This window comes from Protopterus annectens, chromosome 17.part0 (genome assembly GCF_019279795.1).
Source record: "Protopterus annectens isolate FY-2018-M chromosome 17.part0, PAN1.0, whole genome shotgun sequence".
Taxonomy (NCBI): domain Eukaryota; kingdom Metazoa; phylum Chordata; order Ceratodontiformes; family Protopteridae; genus Protopterus; species Protopterus annectens.
The window spans coordinates 217,294,282-217,316,365 of record NC_056751.1 but is presented as its reverse complement, the minus strand read 5'-3'; the positions used below and the strand labels follow the sequence as shown (position 1 = coordinate 217,316,365).

The window sequence follows — 22,084 nt, the reverse complement described above, 5'->3', positions numbered from 1 at the left end:
AACTTGCACATTATATTTTAAATTTTTAATATTATCTTAATTGTTATACATTTAAACTGGAACATACAACATACAGTACAGGCATTTGATTCTGTTGTAACCTAAAAGTCATACATTTAAAGTATCCAATTCATTTTAGTAAAAAAATAAACTTGTATGCTTCACTAAAACAGTTTATCACCCATTAAAAATAACTGAACTAATACTATGGAGGAGAAGCATTTAGTTTCATAAGTAAAATCATTAAAATTATTAATACTATACTTCTTATAAATAAATGTCAGACAAATCTAATACATTACATATAGCATACAAAATTACTAATTCTTGTAATAATTGCAAATATACACATTTCTATATGCATAACACAGACAATACTTTGATAAAATTTACCATGTGCCTTCAACTTAAGATTACATATAAGCCATAATGTGTTTCAAAATAATTGTTGCAATATGTCCCTTGTCTCATAAAGATACATCTTACATACTTGAATTTCAGATACTGTTTCATATAAACTACAATAATAAAATGCATACTTATAAAAGTATAAGCATTTTCACTTCTCTAACTTTTTTACAATAAACTTAAATTAGGTGTCTTGAGGTATCATGAGTTAACTTAGTATAATATTATAAGGAAAAGTGTTAACACCATAACTCCACTAACCAAAAATCTAAATTAATGAAGGAAAAAAATACATTTAATTAAATGTTAAGTGCTCATTAGTTTTGATATTATTGGGTAGTATTTATCATCTTTGGAATTACTGCCCTGTAACAATTATCCATTAAAGTGCTGTAATGTTTTATATAAAACACACATGCACTTTTTATTTTAAATACAAGCCTTCTGTGTTTTGACCTTGTGGGTTTCAGTATTTACACAAACACACATGAAAAATATGCATCATTAGAAAAATATGCATTATTAATTAAGCTCATCACATTCAGGAGTTGTCACCTGATAGAAACTGTTTGCTCAATGCTGGTTTCAGATTTCTCAAAGTCAAAATAACTTTAGTTATATCACATCTTTGTCTGCCCTCTTCACTTTAGAGTTTAGACTAAACTCAGTAAAAGATAGTATACTACTATGTGAATTCTGCTTTAATAAATAGTAAATATAAAATACTGCCTTCAGCATCAGGTCCACTTGACTTTCCCACCTTTTAATATATTTTTGTGAGCTTACATTAATTTCAAAGTATACCCCTAATGATTACTATTGCTTAGTATCTACCAGTATGTGTAAGTTATGCATTCCTCCAAGAACCTCTAGTAGTCAAATTCATATTGACCAATATCCAGGTGATAACTTTTTCCATAAAGTTAATCTTCTGGTTTACAAACTGGTGGTATACACTCCATTACTAGTATTGTTTTCATTTGCTCTGTCTGCATTTATGTGGGGGGAGAGCTAAAGGCATAAAATCATTAACGGATTTTAATATTTCTCTTATATTCTTTAAAATGAAGTGAATACCAAACACTGCATCTTCTAAAAGTCATGAAAATGTCAACTCAAATGTCTGTCATCACTGAGTGACTGTACTCCCTCATAATTTGCAAGCAAACCACAAATGTAATAATGCACAACCCAAAAATAACAGGCAAAATCACAGACAACTATAAAGTAACGTCAGTTACATTCAAACCAATTACATATTGTTAATCCTATGACTGGATTATCACTACAGCACACACAAACAACCTCTGTGATCTCCTATACTCATCTCCACTAGATATGACCCAACAACTAAAATGACCACTGTCTACTACCACTGCAAACTATCCTGTACATAGCTCTCCTGTGCATATGACAAGCCTCCCAAACAACAGTTTCTACATTAGCAAACATCCTTCATTGTACAAGATGTCTGTAATACATATCTGTCCCTTCCACTATCAGAAGTCTACTGCAATTTGTACTCAAACCCAACACTTTAAGAGCAAGCCAAAAATATGAAGAAAAATCTAAGAAACCTAATATCTATCTTTTATGCCTAAGAGCATGACTGTACACACACACACACACACACACACACAAAACCCAGCACAAACAGCAAAAAAAAAAAAAAAAAAAAAAAAAAAAAACAATATTCAACAAATAATATTAATAGTACCACACCAAAACAGACTTGGCATCAGCGAAAGTCTAGAAAAAGAAGTTATATCTTACCATAACGTTCCATCTGTATTGTTGACCCTCGTTTAGTCATTACGCATGGGTATAGGCTCCGACCTCGGAACCGAGCCGGCCATTTTCCAAGCTCGTGTCAGCTTCAAACTCTCAAGCTAAACTCTTACCCACAATCCCTCTCTCCCTGTTACCTCAGATTGAGTTTGCAAGTCAAAGAAGGCTACCTCTGATCAAATAACCTAAGAGAACCGCATGGTGAGATCCACTAGAAACCACTGGAGGGGGAAGGAGGGAGGGTCATAATGACTGAACAAGGATCAACAATACAGATGGAATGTTATGGTAAGACATAACTTCTTTATCTGATATTGTTAATCCTCGTTCATTCCTTACGCATGGGACAGAGTCCTCAGCTACCTCTATTCCTGGGAGGCTCTCATGGAAGGACATTCCTGAGCACCATAGAACCGAAAGATGCTCTTCCCCTGGAGGCCAAATCCAATTTGTAATGATTGATGAAGGTATGAGGCGTAGCCCAAGTTGCAGCTGCACAGATGTCATGTAAAGAAGCTCTGGCATGGAAGGCAGCAGAAGTTGCCACCAACCTTGTTGAAAGAGCTTTCATGGCAGTAGGCAACGAGATATTACGTTGTGTATAAATGAAGGTGACACAGTCCTTCAATCATCTAGCTAATGTGACCTTAGCAACAGCAGATCCTAATCTAGATCCAGAAAAGGCCAAAAATAACTGGTCAGATTTACGAAAGGACCTAGTCCTGTTTAAGTAAAAATGGATTTGCCTGTGGATATCTAGGGTATGTAGGCAATACTCTCCTCTGTTTGAATGATTGGGAAAGAAAACTGGCAATTCAATGGTTTGATTAATGGACATTTCAGAGATCACTTTTGGCAGAAATGATGGATTAGTTCTCAGAGACACTCTATCGCTATGAAAATTCAAGTATGGACTCTTGATACATAAAGCTTGAAGCTCAGAAATACATCTGGCAGAAGTAATGGAGACCAAAAACAAGGTTTTCCATGACAAATGCTTGAGGTCACAAGAAGAGGCTGGTTCAAAAGGTGGCATTGTCAGAGCTTGTAGAACTAATGATAAATCCCATGGTTGAATAGGTTCTCTAAAAGGTGGCTTCAGATGATTCACACCTTTTATGAAGGTCTTGCACAATTTGTGGGACATAAGAGAGGAATCTTGGACACCCTCATGAAAATTAGAAATTGCAGCCAAATGAACTCTAATGGTAGAGGTCAACAGACCAGATTGGAAAGAATCGGCCAGATAGTCTAGTATTATCGACACTGGTGCTGAGAAGGGATCTACTTGTTTATCTTTCAGCCAACAGGTAAATCTTTTCCACTTGCTCCGATAAATAATTCTAGTGGAAGACTTATGAGATGCAATGAGAATGTAATGTACTGGTAAAGAAAGATCATTTTGCCTGGCAATCAAGGGAATTGGAGTAGCCAAACCATGAGCTTCAGGCTGTTAAAGTTGGGAAGAATCAGGTTTTGTGGATGTGAGATCAACTCTGGGGTTGGATGGAGAATCCATGATCGATCTAGTAGGTGAGGCCAAAGGAAGGGGAACCAAATCTGTCAAGGCCAATATGGTGCTATGAGGAACAACTTGCTCTTCAACCGACGGGCTTTCTTCAGAAACTGGGGAATGAGGGGAAAGGGTGGGAATGCATAAAGAAGACCTGAGGGCCAATCGTGGATTAGAGCATCCCTGGGTGACTGTCCCGGAGGGGGAATCAGCGCAAAGTAATTGCTGCATTTGGAGTTGGTCAGGGATGCAAAGAGGTCGCAGCAAGGATGGCCCCAGCGGTGGACGATCTCCACCGCTATCAAGAGATTCAGGGACCACTTGTGAGGTTGAAGAATGCACCTGCTGAGTCTGTCTGCTATCATGTTGGAACTCCTGGGAATGTACGTTGCTAGAAGAAAACGGGTGGTAGCCATCGCCCATTGCCATATCCTCATGGCCTCTTGACAAAGGGGGTAAGATTTGGTTCCGCCTTGCTTGTTGATGTACCAGACCACCACCATGTTGTCTGATTGAACTGCAATTGTCCCAGACGGCAGCAGCGGATGGAATGCTTGCAATGCCAGAAGCACCGCCCTCAGCTCTAGAACATTTATATGCAGATGGGCCTCCAATTTGGACCAAGTGCCTTGGACTGCCTGACCCTGACATAGCCCCCCCCACCCCATCAGGGAGGTGTCCGTGGTCACTGTGGCCTTGGGTTGCTAGGGGGAGAAGGGGCAAGACCACTGTGACAGATTGTGTGTCATCCACCAATTTAAATCCTGTTTGCACCTGTGGGGTATCTGAATTATGGCTGAAAGAGGATGCTGAAAGGGATACCATTGGGTGAGCAGTAGCCATTGTAAAAGCCTCATGTGAAACCTGGCCAGAGGACAATGGTGATGGAGGCTGTCATGGAACCCAACAGCTGTAGAACTGAGTGAGCAGTGGATTTCTCCCTTTAAAGGATTGGAATCAGTTGTTGCTTTATCCTTAGGATTCTGTGCTCTGGAATAGCAGCTCTGCAGTTCTTTGTGTCCAAGATAACCCCTATGAATTCTGTTGACTGAGATGGGGTAAGATTGGATTTTTGCCAGTTTATGGTTATGCCTAGTCTTTGTGCAGTGAGGAGAGAGTATGTCAGGGATTCTTCCAGTAGATGTCTGGTGGGGGCGGAAATGAGCCAGTCGTCTACGTATGGAAACACCTGGAATCCTTGAAGTCCCAAGTGAGCTGTGACAACTGCCATGCACTTTGTGAACACTCTGGGGGCTGTAGAGAGTCCGAAGGGCAGTACAATGAAATGGTAGTGATTGGCTCCTGCACAGAAGCGCAGAAATCTTCTTGATGGCCTGTCCACTTTTATGTGGTAGTACCCATCTTGAAGATCTATCAAGCATATTCAATTGTCTTTTTCCAAAAGCAGGAGGATAGACTGCATTGTGACCACCTGGAAATTTTGTACTCTCACAAACTTTAATACACCGAGATCCAAAATTGGTCTCTAGTCCCCAGTTTTCTTTGCCACCAAAAATAGTCTCGAGTAGAATCCAGATCCTATCTGGTCTGGAGGGACTACTTGGGTGACTCTCTTTCTCAGCAGCTTTCCTATCTCTAGTGCTGCTTCTTCCCTTTGACTGGGTGGAATGTCAGGAAGGTTTTTTGAAGGGACAGGGCAAAGATCAAAGGGGATATGATAACCTCTGTTTATAATCCTTTGTACCCAAGAATTGGTAGTGATGGTTAGCCAGGCAGAAGGGTACAAGGAGAAACGTCCCCCAACCACCTCCAGAGGAAAGGAGCTGGGCCGCTCTTCTGGAGCGCTGATAGGATTGGCCAGGGAAATAATCCCTGGAACCCTGGTTACGTGGACCCCCTCTGCCCCGAAAGGAACGTCTTCCCTGTGAGTTTCCCCCACTGCCTCTAGGGGAGAACTCAGCCTGTGTGTCACAGAAAGGACCCTGAGATTTCTTGAACCATATCTTCGCACTCTTTTGGTTTCGGGAGAAAGCACGTTGAGGGGAATAATGGACACCTACGGCAGAACGGGTCTTACCATCCTGTTCACATCTGGCCAGTGTGCTTTTAACTTTGGGTCCAAACAACGAGGAGGCCTCAATGGGAGCGTTAAGAAAGGAAGCCTTAAAGGGTTCCGTGAAATTGCACAAGCGCATCCAGGCATGTCATCTCAAGACCGCAGCTGAACCCGCTGCTCTATCTGCTCCTTCTGATGCATGAGATATCAGTCGCATATACGAGTTAGATGTTGACTCAATGGTGGCCAGCTGAGAGGCCACTTTGTCACAGACCTCATCAGACATGGCACCAGCCAAGGTTTCAGAAAGCTCAGAAATCAGATCCCTTTGAAGCCTGGTAAAGTGTGCCATATAATTCAGGGACTTGATAGTAAAGGTCGCTGATGCAAATGTGCGCTTCCCTATCCTGTCCAGGGCCTGGGACTCTTTGTTAGGTGGATGGACAGTCTGGCTTTCTTCTTCTGCCAGATCCTTTTTTGTTGTGGCCGCCACCACCAAAGCATCCACAGGAAGAACTTTTGACCAATGGGGATCCGTAGCAGGAGGGGACAAAATCTTATCTGGTCTCCGGGGAATAGCTTAGATGGTGTCAGGAGCCTTCCAAGCATGCTGCATGATAAGCCGGACAAGTTCATCGGCAGGTGGAGTAACCCAGGAGGTAGGGTGCCGGGTGCGAAAGGCCTGCAGGAAAACAGATTCCACAGAGGTCGGATTAGAGGACTGCCAGTCACCTCTCTGTTTCAGGATTTCGAGGATATCACCAAAGGATACCTCAGAGGGTGACCGAGGGGATCCTTCCCCCTCACACCAAAATCTGTGTCTTCAGTGAGGGACTCCTCTGTGGAGTCCATGTGCTTCCTCTTACACAAACTTTTCCAGTGGACTTCCTCAGTGTGAGAAGCTGTGGAAGCCTGTGGAAAAAGGGTTTCCTGTGGGAATATGTCCTGAGGCCCTTGCACCTGGTGTCCGCTCGGTGCGACCAGTGTACCAGAGAAGGGCAGAGAGATAGACAGTTCAGTATCGCCAGCAGCAGCGAAAGCCTTCTCCATCAGTTAGAAGGCTGGTCCACCTAAAGAGGAGTGAATGTCTAGGACAGGGGTCACCCCCTCCCCTAAGTAGTTCAGCCTGCTGACCCATAGTCCCTGGATGGTTGTGGAGCAGCAAACTATGTGTGTCACAACTGACATCCTGGGTCATAGCAAAACTTTCCTGCCATGAAGGCAACTGCGGTTCCTTAGTGAGATCCATAAAGGGAACCGCAGAAGGGGAAGACTGTGCTATATTCATGGACTTCAAAGGCAATGAAAGAGGAGAATAAGAAGGGGTCTTTGGAGACGGGTGATCACCTCCCAAGGAAGGATAGTTCCTGGAGGGTTGGGATACCTCTGGCCAGGAGCACCTGACCCACAAGACGCAACGCATTGTGTTCGGAAAGACTTCTAGTGGACCCCACGGAGACTGAGGGAGAAACAGGCCTGTCCACAGATGAGGCAAACTTGGTGCCCATCTCACCAGTCCGCATCAAGAACATTGGTGCTGAGAGAGACTGGACTACAGGTGTCTGCACCGAAGAAGTCATCGGTGCCAAGGTCATGGTCTCCACTGACACACGGATCGGTGCCGAAGTGGTTGTCGGTGCTGAAGCTGGAACCGACAAAACTGGCGTCAACAATAAAGGTGTCGGTTCTGAGTAAGATGTCGGAGCCGACGTGGTCAAGGTCTGTGCCGACTGAATGGTCGGTGATGATACAGTGGTAATATTCCAAACTGAGGGGCCCCTTGATGCCGATATAGTGAAGGCTACAGGAGAAGACGGAGCCGAGATCACTAATGGAGCCGAAAGCCTTGGTGCCGAAGGTCTAGGCACTGAAAGCACTGGGGCTGACTGAGTGAGCTCCAGAACCGAAACTTTAGCCTTTTTAGGTTTTGGTTGGCGGGAGTACCCCAGCCAGGGACGAAGGTAAAGATTTAGCCTTGGTAGTAACATCCAAGATTTTCTTATGGGCTCTAGGAGGGGTTGAGGCCTCCGACCCAGAAATAGCCTCTGAAAAGGGAGATTTAAGAAGTCCCTTCAGTAACAGCTTCTTTTTCCTTTCCAACAAAGTTCTATTTGAAAAGTTTTCACAAATAGTACAGGGCGGGTCAACAGATAAGTGGGACGCCCTCAAACAATAAACACACAAAGAGTGTGCATCCAAAGTAGGAAGTTTGTGTCCACAATCAGAACACCGTTTAAACCCCGGACTACTTTTCTTATCTGCCATGATAGCTAAATTAGAAAGCAGAAAAGGATACCAGCAATGGTACAAAAGAATACCCGAAGGTATGAGAAAAAGTGAAGGATTACCAATGATGATAAGGGGAGAACACCTTGTGGTAAAAAGGTAGAGAAAAGAGAAGAAAAACCTGAAGAAAATATGGTTGCTAGATGCAATAGGGTAAGAGACAATGAAATAGAAACTTTTCTGACAGACAAGTGATATAAATGGCTATTAAACAACAAATAACTGTACTTAGCTCAAGAGAAGCAGCTTGACACAACCGAATGGCAATGCAGCAAACAAACTCTGAGGTAACAGGGAGTGGGGGATTGTGGGTAAGAGTTTAGCTAGACAGTCTGAAGCTGACGCGAGCTTGGAAAATGGCCAGTGTAAGGAATGAATGAGGATTAACAATATCAGATACAATATTACTAGTTAAATAAAACAAGCACTTAAAAGAAAAAGCATAGCAGGTAGTGAATATCTTAGCACATCTATGAACCTGTCAGCACTCCTTTAAATTTGATTGCTTAAAGGCCCTTTAACCTTTTTACAATGGACGTCTAAACTACATAATCCCCCTCTAAATGCTAGCTTGTACTTCTTGTACTGGGCCTTTACTTAACTATAGAATAAGCCTCAGGACTACAGCTGGAAACTTCAACAGAAAACTTTTTTTTTTAAAAAAAAAAAAAAAAAGAAAAAGGGAAAGTGGACAACATCTACCTTTCATAGTAAGTGCTCAAGCTGACATTATTGAAGATCAAAATACCCAAAAGATCACAGGACTCGACAGTGGCTTAAAATAAACAAAGCCAACTAAAAAAACACTCGGCAGCCACCAGCAGGAAAACAAGCAATTTCTTGAGTGCACCAAAACTGTATTTTATGCTTTCATATCTCTTGCAGCTTGTATTTCATTCAGCATATCCAATATTTTGTCTAAAAATATCTCCTGGCTATTAATACAACATATGGGTCAGCAATATCTGTTATACTCAGGGTAAAGGAATTGCGCATTGTCTTTTCAAATCTGTTCAGGATATGATGTTCCTTGACATTGGGAAGAATGTCACTGTAAGGCCCTAACTCTGAACTTTTGGCAGCATCTACACATACAACTGCTGGATCTGCAACAGAGTTCTTGTATGGTCTACTTGAATTTTTCATCCACCCTGTAGAATTGACTAGGTTTTCTGGGAACTGGGTAGGTGCAAATGGGTTCCAGAGATGCATTGTCAAAAGGCTTCTTCAAATGTTTAAAAGACTTGAGGGATGGACAATGGCTTGGTCTTTTCATTGCCTCCCCAAAATTCTATCATTTAAGTCAAATTCTTCAATTGTCTCCCCATCATTTAAACATTCTTGTATCAGGCTGAGCATCTTTCTAAATGAGACATCCTCTGGAAAAGACCAGAAGAAGGTGGTTCTTTTCTTTTTTTTTTTTTTTTTTTTTTTTAATCAGCAATACATCCTAATGGTATCTGGCTAGAATATGCAACATCATGATCCTCATCTCCTGCGATATCAAAGTCAAAAGACTGCACAGGGGAAGGCTCCCTATTCCTTTTCTTTTTTTTTTTTTTTTTGGAGCGGGGAGAAGTATGAAAGTTCACTGCTTTGCTGCGGAGGTTGAGTAGACCTGCAGTTCTGCTGAGCACGCTTTAGCAAAATGTTTGGAGTCAAAAATATTTGGGGCCAGGGCAAGTTTATTTATTGGGGGGGGGGTAATGTCCCTTGGGTGGCCATCTGTCTACAATGTACAGTGGCAAGAGCTTGACTAAGTTTTTTTTCTCTCTCCTGTGAGAACTGAGTGGGAAAATTCAGACAAGAGAAGATATGTCCTGTGGAAAGTTCCTTTGTCTGGCTTTCTGCGCATGCCTGGTAAACAGCATGTGAATGTGGTGGGAGTCAGTGTGTCCAAGGTGTAGTAAGACTTAGGATCGTAGGAAGTTAATACGCTATTGGCTCCGAGGCCCTTACAAACCTAGCCAAGAAATTAGCCCATGTTCCAAAAAGTCAGCTCCCTATGCCATTGTCAAGAAGGGACACAGGTGGAATCCCAGGGGTGTACTTTCTGTTCCCCATCCAATTATCCAGGCTGAGCTTTAAAATGTTTAATAAGGTACTCTGCTTTATGTGGAGGGGGAGTCTATTCCACAAAAGGGGGTGTCTCATGGACACAAATCTGTTCTGTCAAGTCCTATTGATGTCACAGACCAGGTTGAGGTCACACATGTGGCTTATGAGTGGAGATTGACTTGCGGATATGCACAAGTCCCATAAGAGCGGGGTCTGAGACTGCTTTGTATGCCAGACAGAAGTCACTGCTGAGAAGTCTGCAGGAGACTTGACTAGAGAGAGATAAGACTTTTAGCCTATCTGTGTTGGGTAAATGTTTGAGGCCCTGGATTCTCCGGGTGAGGAACCTCTGTGGTCTCTCCAGCTGCTGCATGTGCTTTGTGAGGTACACGACGAAAGGGGAATTGTACTCAATAATGGGTCTTATAAGGGAAGAATACAGGGATTTTATGACCACCTCATCCCTGGATGAGATACCCATACTAATGAGGTGGGCCACGAAGAAAGCTTTCCATACAACAGAGGCAATATGGTGGTCAAAAGTCAGTTTGCTAGCAACCTGGGTGCTCAAGTCCCTCACGACTGATTGCGTGCTTAGTGCCTTATCAATGTGATAATTTGTGGGGATGTCATTCTCCCCAAAAGGGATGATTATGCATTTTTTTGGCATTCAGTTTGAGGCCATGTTTCTGGCACCAGTCATTTGTTTGGGTGGTACCATCTGTGAAGGATTCCACATCACTGGGGGAATTGATGACAGCACCCAGCTTGCAGTCATCTGCAAACATGGTCAGCCATAGCCCACTAGATTTGGCCTGCACCTCTGAGAAGTATATCCCAAACAGCAGTGGCCCCAAGACTGATCCCTGGGGTACACCACTTGTAAGGGGTCTACTACTTGAGGTGGCTTCCCCTATTTTGACTAGGTGGGTTCCATCAGTGAGCCAGTTTGATATCCATCTGGTAACATATGGATTAATGCCTAGCTGAGAGAGTTTATCTATTATACCTGAGTAAGGAATAGTATCTAAGGCCTTGGCCAGGTCAAGGTAAGCCGTGTGCATCATCTTCCCCTCGTCCATGGCCTTGGTGACTGTCTCAAAGATGTCAACTAAATTTAACAGGGATGAGCTCCCCTTGGCAAAACCAAACTGTGAGGGATCAAGTGTCCGGAGGTTACCAATGTCCTTGTTAATGAGGTCCATGACAATTTGCTCCATGGCCTTGCAGATCAGACTAGTTAGGCTAATGGGTCTATAATTTCTTGGATCGATGGACGCTCCACCTTTGTGCGAAGGGACGATGGTACCTGTTCTCCACTTGACTGGGAAGAAGTCGGAATTCAGGCTTTGGTTGAATAGGGTGCCTAATGGTTCTGCAAGTTCCTGCCTGAGTTCATGTAGGATGCAGCTGGGATGTTATCGGGTCCCATTGAGGCTGCATTTTTTGCCCTAGAGAGAGCAGTGATGACTTGCTCCCTAGAGATAAGGGGGGGGGGGGCAGTACTGGGGATGCCCTGTTTTACTGATGGGGGGACAGAGGAGTGAAGTTTTCACTGAACCTGTCTGCCAGCAGGCTGGCTATATCTAAAGGGTTTGTGTATGTGGCGTCCTTGACCACAGTTCTGAGCAGATCTGGGTGCTTCCCTTGAGATGGCGGACATATGTGAAGGAAGCCTTATGATTGTCTTTAGTAGATGTGTCCAGTTTGGTCTCTAAATTTGCTTTGGAGGATTTCACTAGTGCTCTTATTTGCTTGCTCAGGCTAAGGAGAGATTGCTTCTAATTCGACACCTGGTCCTCCTTGGTCCTGGACAGCAATTTTTTCCTTTTATTATAGAGCTTATTTATTGTAGATGTCCACTGGACAGGTTTACTCTTCATTGAGGAGGAGGATTTAGTCTCGTCTGGTATTCCTGATTCCATGCAGCTATATACATGCTCATATAGTAGTTTGGTGTAGGTTTGGACATACGTGCCAGTTCCTGTGGAGGGAGAGGGGACTGTGAAGCTGTTTATACCTTCCCTCATGAGGTTGTAATCAGCTTTGGAGAAGTTTTTTGTTTGCCCCTAGCTGGGGGGGGGGGGGGGGGATGGTGACTTTGAAAGTGACTGCTTTGTGGTTGGATCTTACCAGGGATAATGATACTGTAGGTATGGTACAGTGGTTACTCATGTTGGTTAATACCAAGTCCAAGGTATTTTCAACTCTTGTGGGGGTGTCAACGAACTGGTCCAAGACATCTGCATTGACAAAATCAAGGAATCTCTGGGCATTTGCTACCCGACATTAGTTCTAAGTGCCTCTATCAAGTAGAGCCACTGGAGTGATCCCCAGGGTGAACTTTCTATTTCTCATCCACTCATCAAGATTTCTCTTGAAGAGGGACAGTGAGGTGCTCTGCTTGACATGTATGGGAAGTCTATTCCAGAGCTCGGGCAGTCTTTGGGTTATGGACCTTTCCCTCCAGCATGTTCTGCTGATCATGGTAATGAGGTTGAGGTCTCTGGAGCGTGTGGTGCAGATGGATTGGGATTTCTTTAGATGTAGCATTTCTAACAAAGCTGGGTCAGACATGGCTTTAAGTCAAGCAGAGATCGCCTCTTAGTAGACGATATGAGCCAGAGAATAGCTGGAGTTTTTTTGAGTCTGTCCATGTAGGACATGTGTTTAAGGTCAATGATCCTCTTTGTGATGTAATTTTGTGGCTTCTCTAGCTGTTGCAAGTGTCTAGTGAGGTACATGCCAAATGGGGCATTATACTCTATGACTGGTCTAATGAGAGAAGAGTAGAGAGAAATGATGACCTCTTTCATCCTGGATGCAAAACCCTTGGTAATGACATGTGCCACACAGAAGGACTTTCTGACCACAGTGGCAATGTGGTGATGAAAGGAGAGGTTGGTGTCAACCTGTGTCCCCAGATCTCTTATAACGCCTTCAGTGTTCAGTGGGATCCCATCAATGTGCTAATTAGCGGGAACTGAGTTTTTCACAAAGCTTAAGGCCATGGTTTTGACACCAGTCATTGGTCTCAGTGAGGCCTTTCTGTAGGATGTCTGCATCACTTGAGGAGTTAGTAATGGCTCCCAGCTTGCAGTTTTCTGCAAACTTGGTCAGCCAGAGTCCCTCTGTATTGGCCTGGACTTCTGAGAAGTAGATGCCAAGCAGGAGAGGACCCAGGCCCAAACCCTGTAGGACTCCACTCGTGACTGGTCAGCAGTCTGACTTGGAGTCCGCTACTTTCACACTGTGGGTTCTGTGAGCCAATTTTCAACCCACCTAACAATTTCTGAGTGAAGAATAGTGTCAAAGGCCTTGGCCAGATCAAGGTAGGCTGTATGAACTTCCTTACCTTCATCCACAGCTCTGGTGACTGACTCAAAGAAGTCAACCAGGTTGAGAAGGCATGAGCTCCTTTTCACAAAGCCAAATTGCGTGGGGTCTAGAGTTTGGAGGTTTTCTCTATCTTTGTTAATCAGGTCCATGGTGATGCGCTCCATAGCTTTACATATCAGACTCGTCAGGCTAATGAGGCAATAATTCCCAGGGTCTGTAGTTGCTCCACCTTTATGGAGAGGGATGACTGTAGCAGTGCACCATTTGGTAGGGATAAAGCCTGAGGTAAGGCTGTGATTGAACAGGGCACACAGATGTGGTGCCAGTTTGCTTTGTAGTTCATGTAGAACACAGGTGGGGATATTAGCGGGTCACATGGAAGCTGTATTCTTGGTCTTGGACAATGCAGCTTTAACCTATGCTGCAGCAATGCTGGGTGCCTGGCATTCTTAGAGTACTGCCATTGGTCCTTTAGGGGGGAGAGAGGGGTAAAGTTGGCACTGACTCTGTCAGCCAGTATGTTGGCAATATCTGTTGGCTCAGCATAGGAGGTACCATTATGCAACAACTCAGACCAAATCTGGGTATTGACATGGAGGTTCTTGATATAACTGTAGAAGGCTTTGTGATTGTTTTTAGTGTCCGCTGCAATTCTGCCTTTCTATTCTTCCCTCATTAGACCAATCAGTGAGTATAATGCCCCATTTGGCATGTACCTTACTAGACACCTGCAACAGCTGGACAGGCCACAGAATTACCTCATGAAGAGGATCCTAGGCATTAAACATGTCCTACATGGACAGACTCAAAAGACTCCAGCTATTCTCTGTCTCATATCGCCTACTCAGAGGCGATCTTTGCCTGACTTACAAAGCCATGTCTGACCCAGCTCTGTTAGACATGCTACATCTAAAGAAATCCCAATCCCTCTGCACCACACACTCCAGAGACATCAACCTCATTACCACAATCAACAGAACATGCTGGAGGGACAGGTTTCTCACCAAGAGATTGCCCATGCTCTGGAATAGACTTCCCATACATGTCAAGCAGAGCACCTCACTGTCCCTCTTCAAGAGAAATCTTGATGAGTGGATGGATAATAGAAAGTTCACCCCGGGGATCACTCCAGTGGTTCTACTTGATAGAGGCACTGGGAACTAATGTCAGGCAGCACAATGCCAGAGCACTTCTATGGACTAGGCTTGTAAAGGCTCCAGGGCTATTAGTCTAGTACACACCTATGAACCTAAATAATTGCAGTTAAATGAAAAGAATGACTTAAATCAAGTGCAGAAAGCAGTATAATCAAAAAAATCAAAATGGAGGCACTTGCAGTCTCTCTTCACACACACACAGTTGCCAGTGCTGAGATTTGAATCCCTACCTATCTAGATATATGTACTATAGTGCCACATATTTATCACCTGTGCCATGGAGATTAAAGGGTTGAATCTTGATAGATTTGAAGAGGTTCAGATAGGTGGAGGTTAGAAGCTAGCCAGTCAGCCTCCTCAGAGGCATTGACAGCTGTGGAAGTATAACAAAAAAGATTCCAGAGACAGGACAGACAAGGTTGCAAATCTCTGGGGCTGAAAGGGTTTTCATTACTGTTGGAAATAGGAATGGTGTACTGTGGCCTAAACCCAAAAGTTTTTTGTACATTATAAAGACCTTTTGGCTTTGGGTGCTGTAAAGCTACGTTTACTTTATGAAAACCACTGTGTGTTGAAAAGAAAATACCTGATGGAGTTCACAAAGATAAAACAGACTCTAAAAGTGACAGTCGTTTGATAATATCCTGCTTTCCACAATCACAACCTATTGATAACCTTTGTCTGAGACATCATTAGCCTTGGAAAAATCTGAAATCATAATCAAAGAGGGCAAGAGGCAACACAGAACATTAAAATTCAACAAGAAATTAGCAATATTAGTTAGACAAATAATAGGCTACTTGTCACAGTGCTCTGAAAAAGACACCTGGATAAAACCAACAGGCTGCCATTCACCCCCTGTAAAGAAGAAAGAATTACATGTGGTGCAGGCTACTTTCACTTTTCCACTGGGTGTCTTGCTGATGACCTCAGTGTAAGAAGAACAGTTCCACTCTGTGCATGTCTCAAACTTTAGAAACCTCAGTCGATGGGCTACTCGACACCAATTTCCAAGCATTATGAATGATACTGCAGCAGTCATCCTTACAGTAAACATCAGTAGTTAGTGGCCCATACTGAGTTTTACATATGAAGGAAGCTTACAATACAAAAAAAAAAAATTCCAGAACATTTCCACTAGTAAAAAAAAAATCCAGAATACTTAAATGAGGAATACTTTACAAAAATGTGTTATCTATGCAAAGGAAAGGTACCTTCAAAAAGTCTACACATGCTCCTTTGAGCTGCAGTGATACCAATAAACAGCAATTCAACATGTTTACACTACAAAACAGAAAGATAGGGAGAAAGGACATGGTGGGGCAAAAAAGTAAATATTTCTTACCTGCACATGTACTTGCGAGCACTAGTAATACTGTCAATGACAAAACATTCACCTCCATTCACACAGAAGCTTTTCTCCTCATCTCTACATTTTTTGTCGTGACCGGTTCCAGTTGTGGGGGCAGTACTGGTTGCTATAAAAGTCAGTTTTAAAATTAAAATCATTTTTTAAAATGCATACCCCTTAAGGTACAGAGAAATAACCAATAGCTTTAACATAGAATACTGATTATAAACTCATGACTACTATTTATACAACACTACAATTAACTGCAGCTTAAAACTGTAAACCAAGCAAAATTCGCTTGAACTGGTACTGCTCAAACACAGGGTCAGATTTACAACTGTCATAAGTTAAATGCTATTCTCTAACTTAAGTACTCCCACCTACAGGGATTACATACATTTAGAACTATGTCAGTGATATAGATCTGCTGTGCATAATTCACACACTAAACTAAACAGAAGTACAGGCTGTTTCCAACCTATGGGCCAGCAGCAAATACTGAGGCTTTCCTCATATTGTATTTACAGCAGTTCCATAACACAGAAATGTGTTATTACTAAACAGCATTAACACTATCCATTACTGTACTATATAGCAGCACAGTTACATGATCTACCTGATAACTGTGGCAGACTGTTGCACAGTGATCCCTCACATAAAAGATATAACCTTGGATTCAGAAAGGATTACCATGATCAGGAAGCCTTAACATAGACAGCTTCCTCACACAGCAGTCTTTTCCATTTAAGAGACAGCCTTATCTTTTAAGGTTTCTTGCTAGTGGAAAGATCACTGTGGCATCTGATCCTGTTGGCAAAGTTGCACGGTAATGAGGCAAATTTGCTCTCCCCTGAAATGCCTGATGCTCCACATACACACTGCCAAGAGATTCAGAGAATAGCTTACTTCAAATTACCATGGGTAGAAGAAAAATTTAATGCTGTCAAAAGGCAGCCATTGACTCCAATGGAAGCAGTTATACTGCAGGTAAGTTCAGCGGGGATGTGTGTGTGTGTGTGAACTTAAGTGGTGGCACTTGGGAATAGTGTGTGTGAATGTGCGTCTCTCTCTCAAAGCATGCGAATGTGTGTGTGTCAACAGGTCCAATTGACTGTATTAGGCTTATGTGATGTTGGTTGGTTGTGAGTGCAAGGGTGTGTGAGAATGTGTCTGAATATAGGTATTCAAGAATGTAGAGTGCCTTTGCCAACGTGATGAACGGGCCACCGCAGTAAACACTGCTGCCATCACAGGTCTAACAGTGCTAATGGTAAAAAGAAGCAATTCAGAGATAATGAGCCTATAATGAGGTCTTCCTCACTGTAGTTTTAGTGGTTTCTGAACTGAATTTTATCCTCAAGTAAATGCCCTATTTGTGGCAAGCAATTTATGTGAGTGGTAGGATTCTTTCTAAATTCCTATCATCCCACATATTTTATGAATGACTATTATTTTACCACCCTCAGCTTGCCCATAGTGCTGTGTCAAGCACATTAATGAAGCTCATTTTTGGTTCAGTTATATAAATCACAACATGGGTTGTTTGCTTAAGCAGTAGGATGGCATACCTAACAGAATATCACTGCTAAATAACAGCTGTACTACAGTTCTATTTTCCAGTACTGTATCCTAGGATATTCAGGTCTCAATTTCTCATCTGAGACATCTTCTAAGCAGAGCCTTCCTCTGTCTGTTTTATTTCTAGCACACTGACTTTTGTGCGTTTCCCAAGGACATGGGAGCATTTGAAATGGTTCCCTCAAAATTATTAATAAAGATGTGCACACCTTACAATGAGTGGTTCCCATGTGACCCTACACAGAATAAAATGGGTACTGGAAAAGTACAGTTTTGTACCTACCATAAATGTAGATGTTCGAAGATCCACATTGCTGCAGTCCTAATACTTGGATAGTCCGCTGTCCCAGTCGGCCCGAATACCAAAGTATAAGGCTGACGTCGGTCAAGGCGCATTTGACTGACATCAGGACGTCAGGGTACAAATGCGCATGACCGACGTCATATCCTCAGTCTTTTCTTGCCCCAGATGTCAGAAGACCCTAAAAAGATAAGGCCAAAACCAAAAAACACCAAACACTCCTGTACCTAATATATGTACAATATATACAAATTTTCAAAAATAGAACCCCACCCACACAACCACCCCTAAACACAGAGGGGAAGGAGGGAGGGTAAATTGGACTGCAGCAATGTGGATCTTGAACATCTACATTTATGGTAGGTACAAAACTGTACTATGTTCTTCATCTCACATTGCTGCAGTCCTAACACTTGGGTAGAATCCCAAAGCAGAGGTAAGGGAGGATGGCTAAACTATAATGAAGCAGGAGCTGCCAAAATGCCCTGCAACACAGCAGTGGCAAAACCAGCCCTGGATTTAGAATAGAGAGGAAGGTGGTAATGCTTGGAGAAAGTATGCACTGAACTCCAAGTAGCTGCCTCCAAAATATCCTTAGTTGCCACCCCTTAGAAATGCTGTTGAAGTGGCAGTAGCCCTCGTGGAATGAGGCCTAATCCCAGCTGGAATCTCCTTGCCATGATGGGAATAACAGAATGCAATGCAAAACCCAATCCACTTAGATATAGTTTGTTTTGACACAGGCTTGCCCTGGGAACTCAAAGCAAAAGAAACAAACAACTGCTGAGACTGCCTAAAATCCCTAGTCCTGCTTAAATAATAACGCAACTGCCTGTGTACATCTAAAGTGTGCAAAATCTTTTCCCCCTTATTTTGGGGATCTGCATAAAAAGTAGGCAAATGAATAGTTTGGTTTAAAGCCACACTAGAAACCACCTTAGGCATAAATGAAGGATTAGTACGTAATGATACCCTATCCTTATGAAAAATCAAAAAAGGCTCAACTGCCATAAGGGCCTGCAATTCAGAAACCCTTCTTGCAGAAGTAATGGCCAACAAAAAAGCAGTCTTCCATGATAAGTATTTCAATTCAGTAGTAGCCGCAGGCTCAAAAGGTTGTAGAGTAAGTTTCTCCAACACAAAATTGAGGTCCCAAGCAGGAGTAGGAGCTCTACGTGGGGGTCTTATATTCTTTGCCCCTCTAAGAAATTGCTTGAACAAAGGATGAGAAAACAATGGTGGGTCACAATCATAGTGAGCTGAAATTGCTGCAGCATGAATCTTAATGGAAGAGAAAGACAAACCTTTGTCCAGTAACTCAGTAAGATATTGAAGAGCCACACTCAAATTAGGCTCAGAAACATCCAAATCCTTTGTTGCACTCCAAAATAAAAATCTCTTCCATTTTTCTGCATACACTTTACGCGTACTAGGTCTTCTGGCTTCCATAATCACATTCAAAACTTGTTGAGGAAGTTGAGACCTGCTGTGGTTCAAAACAGAATATGCCAGGCTGTTAGATGAAGAGAGTGAAGCTTGACATTGAGAAGATGACCGTCCCTCTGAGACAAAAGGTGTGGAATTAAAGGTAAAGGCCATGGAGGCTTCCTTACCAGATTCCTCAGTAATGGGTACCAGTGTTGCCGAGGCCAATCTGGAGCTATCAAAATCATCCTTGGCTTGTCTTGTCTGACCTTTAGGAGTACCTTTGGGAGGAGAGGCAGAGGTGGAAAGGCATACACATGAAGATTTTCCCAACTGAACGAAAGAGCATCCACTTTCCAAGCTGTGTGATGAAACCTTTTTCGTGCAAAACTTTGGCAGCTGGTGGTTTAGTGGAGAAGCGAACAGATCTATGTCTGGAGTTCCCCAGGACACTGTCAATTGTCGAAATACATGAAGATCCAGTTTCCACTCGTGGGGATCCATGATTTGCCTGCTTAACACATCTGCTAAGGAGTTCTGTGCTCCTGGCAGAAACCTTGCCTGTAGATTTAGCTGCAAGCTGAGCGCAGTCTCCCACAAAATCATTGCTTGCCTGCATAGAGGATAAGAATGTGTTCCCCTTGCTTGTTGATGTACCACATGACAGTTGTGTTGTCTGTTAGAATCAACACCTGCCCAGGAAGAAGTAACTCCTTGAAAGCCATTAATGCAAACTGGACTGCTAACATCTCCTTCATGTTGATATGTAGATGCTGTAGTCTGGCAGGCCACTTGTCCTGTATCCACTTTCCATTCAGATGAGCTCCCCAAGCTATGTCTGAGGCATCTGTCGTTAGAATCTGACTCGCCTCTGGCGGGTCACAGAGAGTCCCTTGTTTAGGTGACATTCCTGAGCCCACCACAAAAATTCCTTTTGAATGCAAGGTATTATTGGAATGACAGTGTCCAAATCCTGGCAGTGCTGTGTCCATACATTTTTAGATACCATTGCAGCTTCCTCATATGCAGTTTGGCATTGGGAAGCACCAGAATACAAGATGCCATGAACCCTAATGCTTGAAGGACTGTCCTTGCAGTCAGCACGGACTGATGAGATAGTCGATGGAAGTAAAGGGATAGACTCTTTTGTTTGTCCGGGGTTAAAAAGGCCATCTGGGCTGCTGTATTCAGTCTCACACCCAGAAAGCACATGTCTTGAGAGGGTACTAGACTGGACTTTATTTCGTTCACAGAATACCCCAGGCATCTTAGCACTGCTATCACATATTCCAGATGCTGAAGAAGCTCGTCCTTTTCTTGAGCCAGAATCAGACAGTCGTCCAAGTAAGGATAGATTTGTATTCCTTTTAGCCTGCAATGTGCTACAACTGGAGCCAGAACTTTTGTGAATACTCTGGGCACAGTAGATAAGCCAAAGGGCAATGCAGAGAACTGATAATGTGAATTTCCAGCTCGGAAACGCAGATACTTCCTGCAACTGAGTCTGATAGGCACATGAAGGTAAGCCTCCTTGAGATCTAAAGTTACCATCCAGTGATCTTTGCCCAGCAGAGGTAAAAGCTGTTGTAACGTCAACATTTTGAACTTGGGAATGTCCAAATAAGTGTTGAGGATAGACAAATCCAAAATTGGTCTCCACGTGTTCCCCTTTTTGGTACTAGGAACAGGCGAGAATAAAATCCTAGGCCCCTTTCTGGCACAGGAACCGGCTGAATGGCCCCTATCTGGAGCAACAGAGAAATTTGCTTGTGAGCCTCTTTTCTTTGTATAGGAGGAATGTCTGGCATGCCTTTGAAAGGAGGCAAGGTATGGAAATAAAACCTGTAACCATGGTGAACGATATCCAATACCCATCTGTCTTGGGTAATAACACTCCAATTTTCTTTGAAAAGTGCCAGCCTTCCTCCCAAAGGTGCTGCCAGACGAGAAGGCTCTGGCAGCTGAAAAGGCAAGTCATTGGGTCTGCTTATGAAAGGACTGACCCCTGCCCTCACCAGAAGACTGGGCAGGCGAACTGCCTGTTCTAGGCCTAAAAGAACCTTGAGCTCTGCCCCTACCACGTCTAGATCTACCCCTAGACTGAGAATCATAAGAAGGATAAGTCCACCCCTTAGTAGGCCAATTTCTACTAAACTTTGGAGGCTGAACCTGCAAAAAATCTTTAACAGTCTGCATAGACTTAGCCTTGTCCTCCATTTTCTTTAAAACTGCTTCCACAGGCGCACCAAATAACACATCAGATTGTAAAGGAGCATCTAAAATCCTTGTCTTTACATGTTCAGCTAAATTCTGATCCCTCAGCCAGGCGTGCCTGCGAAGAACAGAACCAGTGGCTGCCACCCTCGAAGAGGCCTGTACAACATCAAAACCACATTGCAAGGAATGCTTACCCACCTGTTCAGAAACATGAACCAAATCCTGCAACTCTTTACACTCAATACCTTCCGCCAGAGCATCCACCTTAGACTTCAATTGTGAAAGGAGATAATTTTGGTATTTCAACATGTGAAACTGGCAATTCAAAGCCCTCATGGCTAAAGTGGAAGAAGTATACACCTTTTTCCCCCATCTATCCAAAGCCCTTGCCTCTTTATCAGAAGGAACAGGATTTTTAACAACAGAAGCCTTAACACCTTTAGGGCCCTGAGAAACAGTTTCTGGGTCTGCCCTAGGACTCTTAAGATACTTATGAGCTTCAGGCACCCTATAATACCTGTCCGGTTTAACTGGGGCAGGAGGCAAAGAATCAGGGTTCAGGGAAGCCTCTGCAAAAACATCCTCTACCACATCCAGAACAGGAGGTATAGCTAAAGGCCTATGCTGGGGTAGAAACAAAAATTCC

The 22,084-nt window shown here is 43.2% G+C and overlaps 1 protein-coding gene across 3 annotated transcripts in view; it reads right to left on the bottom strand.

The window, feature by feature from the left end:
* NRG1 (neuregulin 1) overlaps positions 1–22,084 on the bottom strand; it is a 954,030-nt gene that overhangs the window by 318,122 nt on the left and 613,824 nt on the right. For all 3 annotated transcript variants that reach the window (XM_044059287.1, XM_044059286.1, XM_044059284.1), the window contains one exon: positions 15,912–16,044. In XM_044059287.1, coding sequence (XP_043915222.1) covers positions 15,912–16,044 — 133 coding nt within the window. The remainder of the gene's footprint in view (positions 1–15,911; positions 16,045–22,084) is intronic.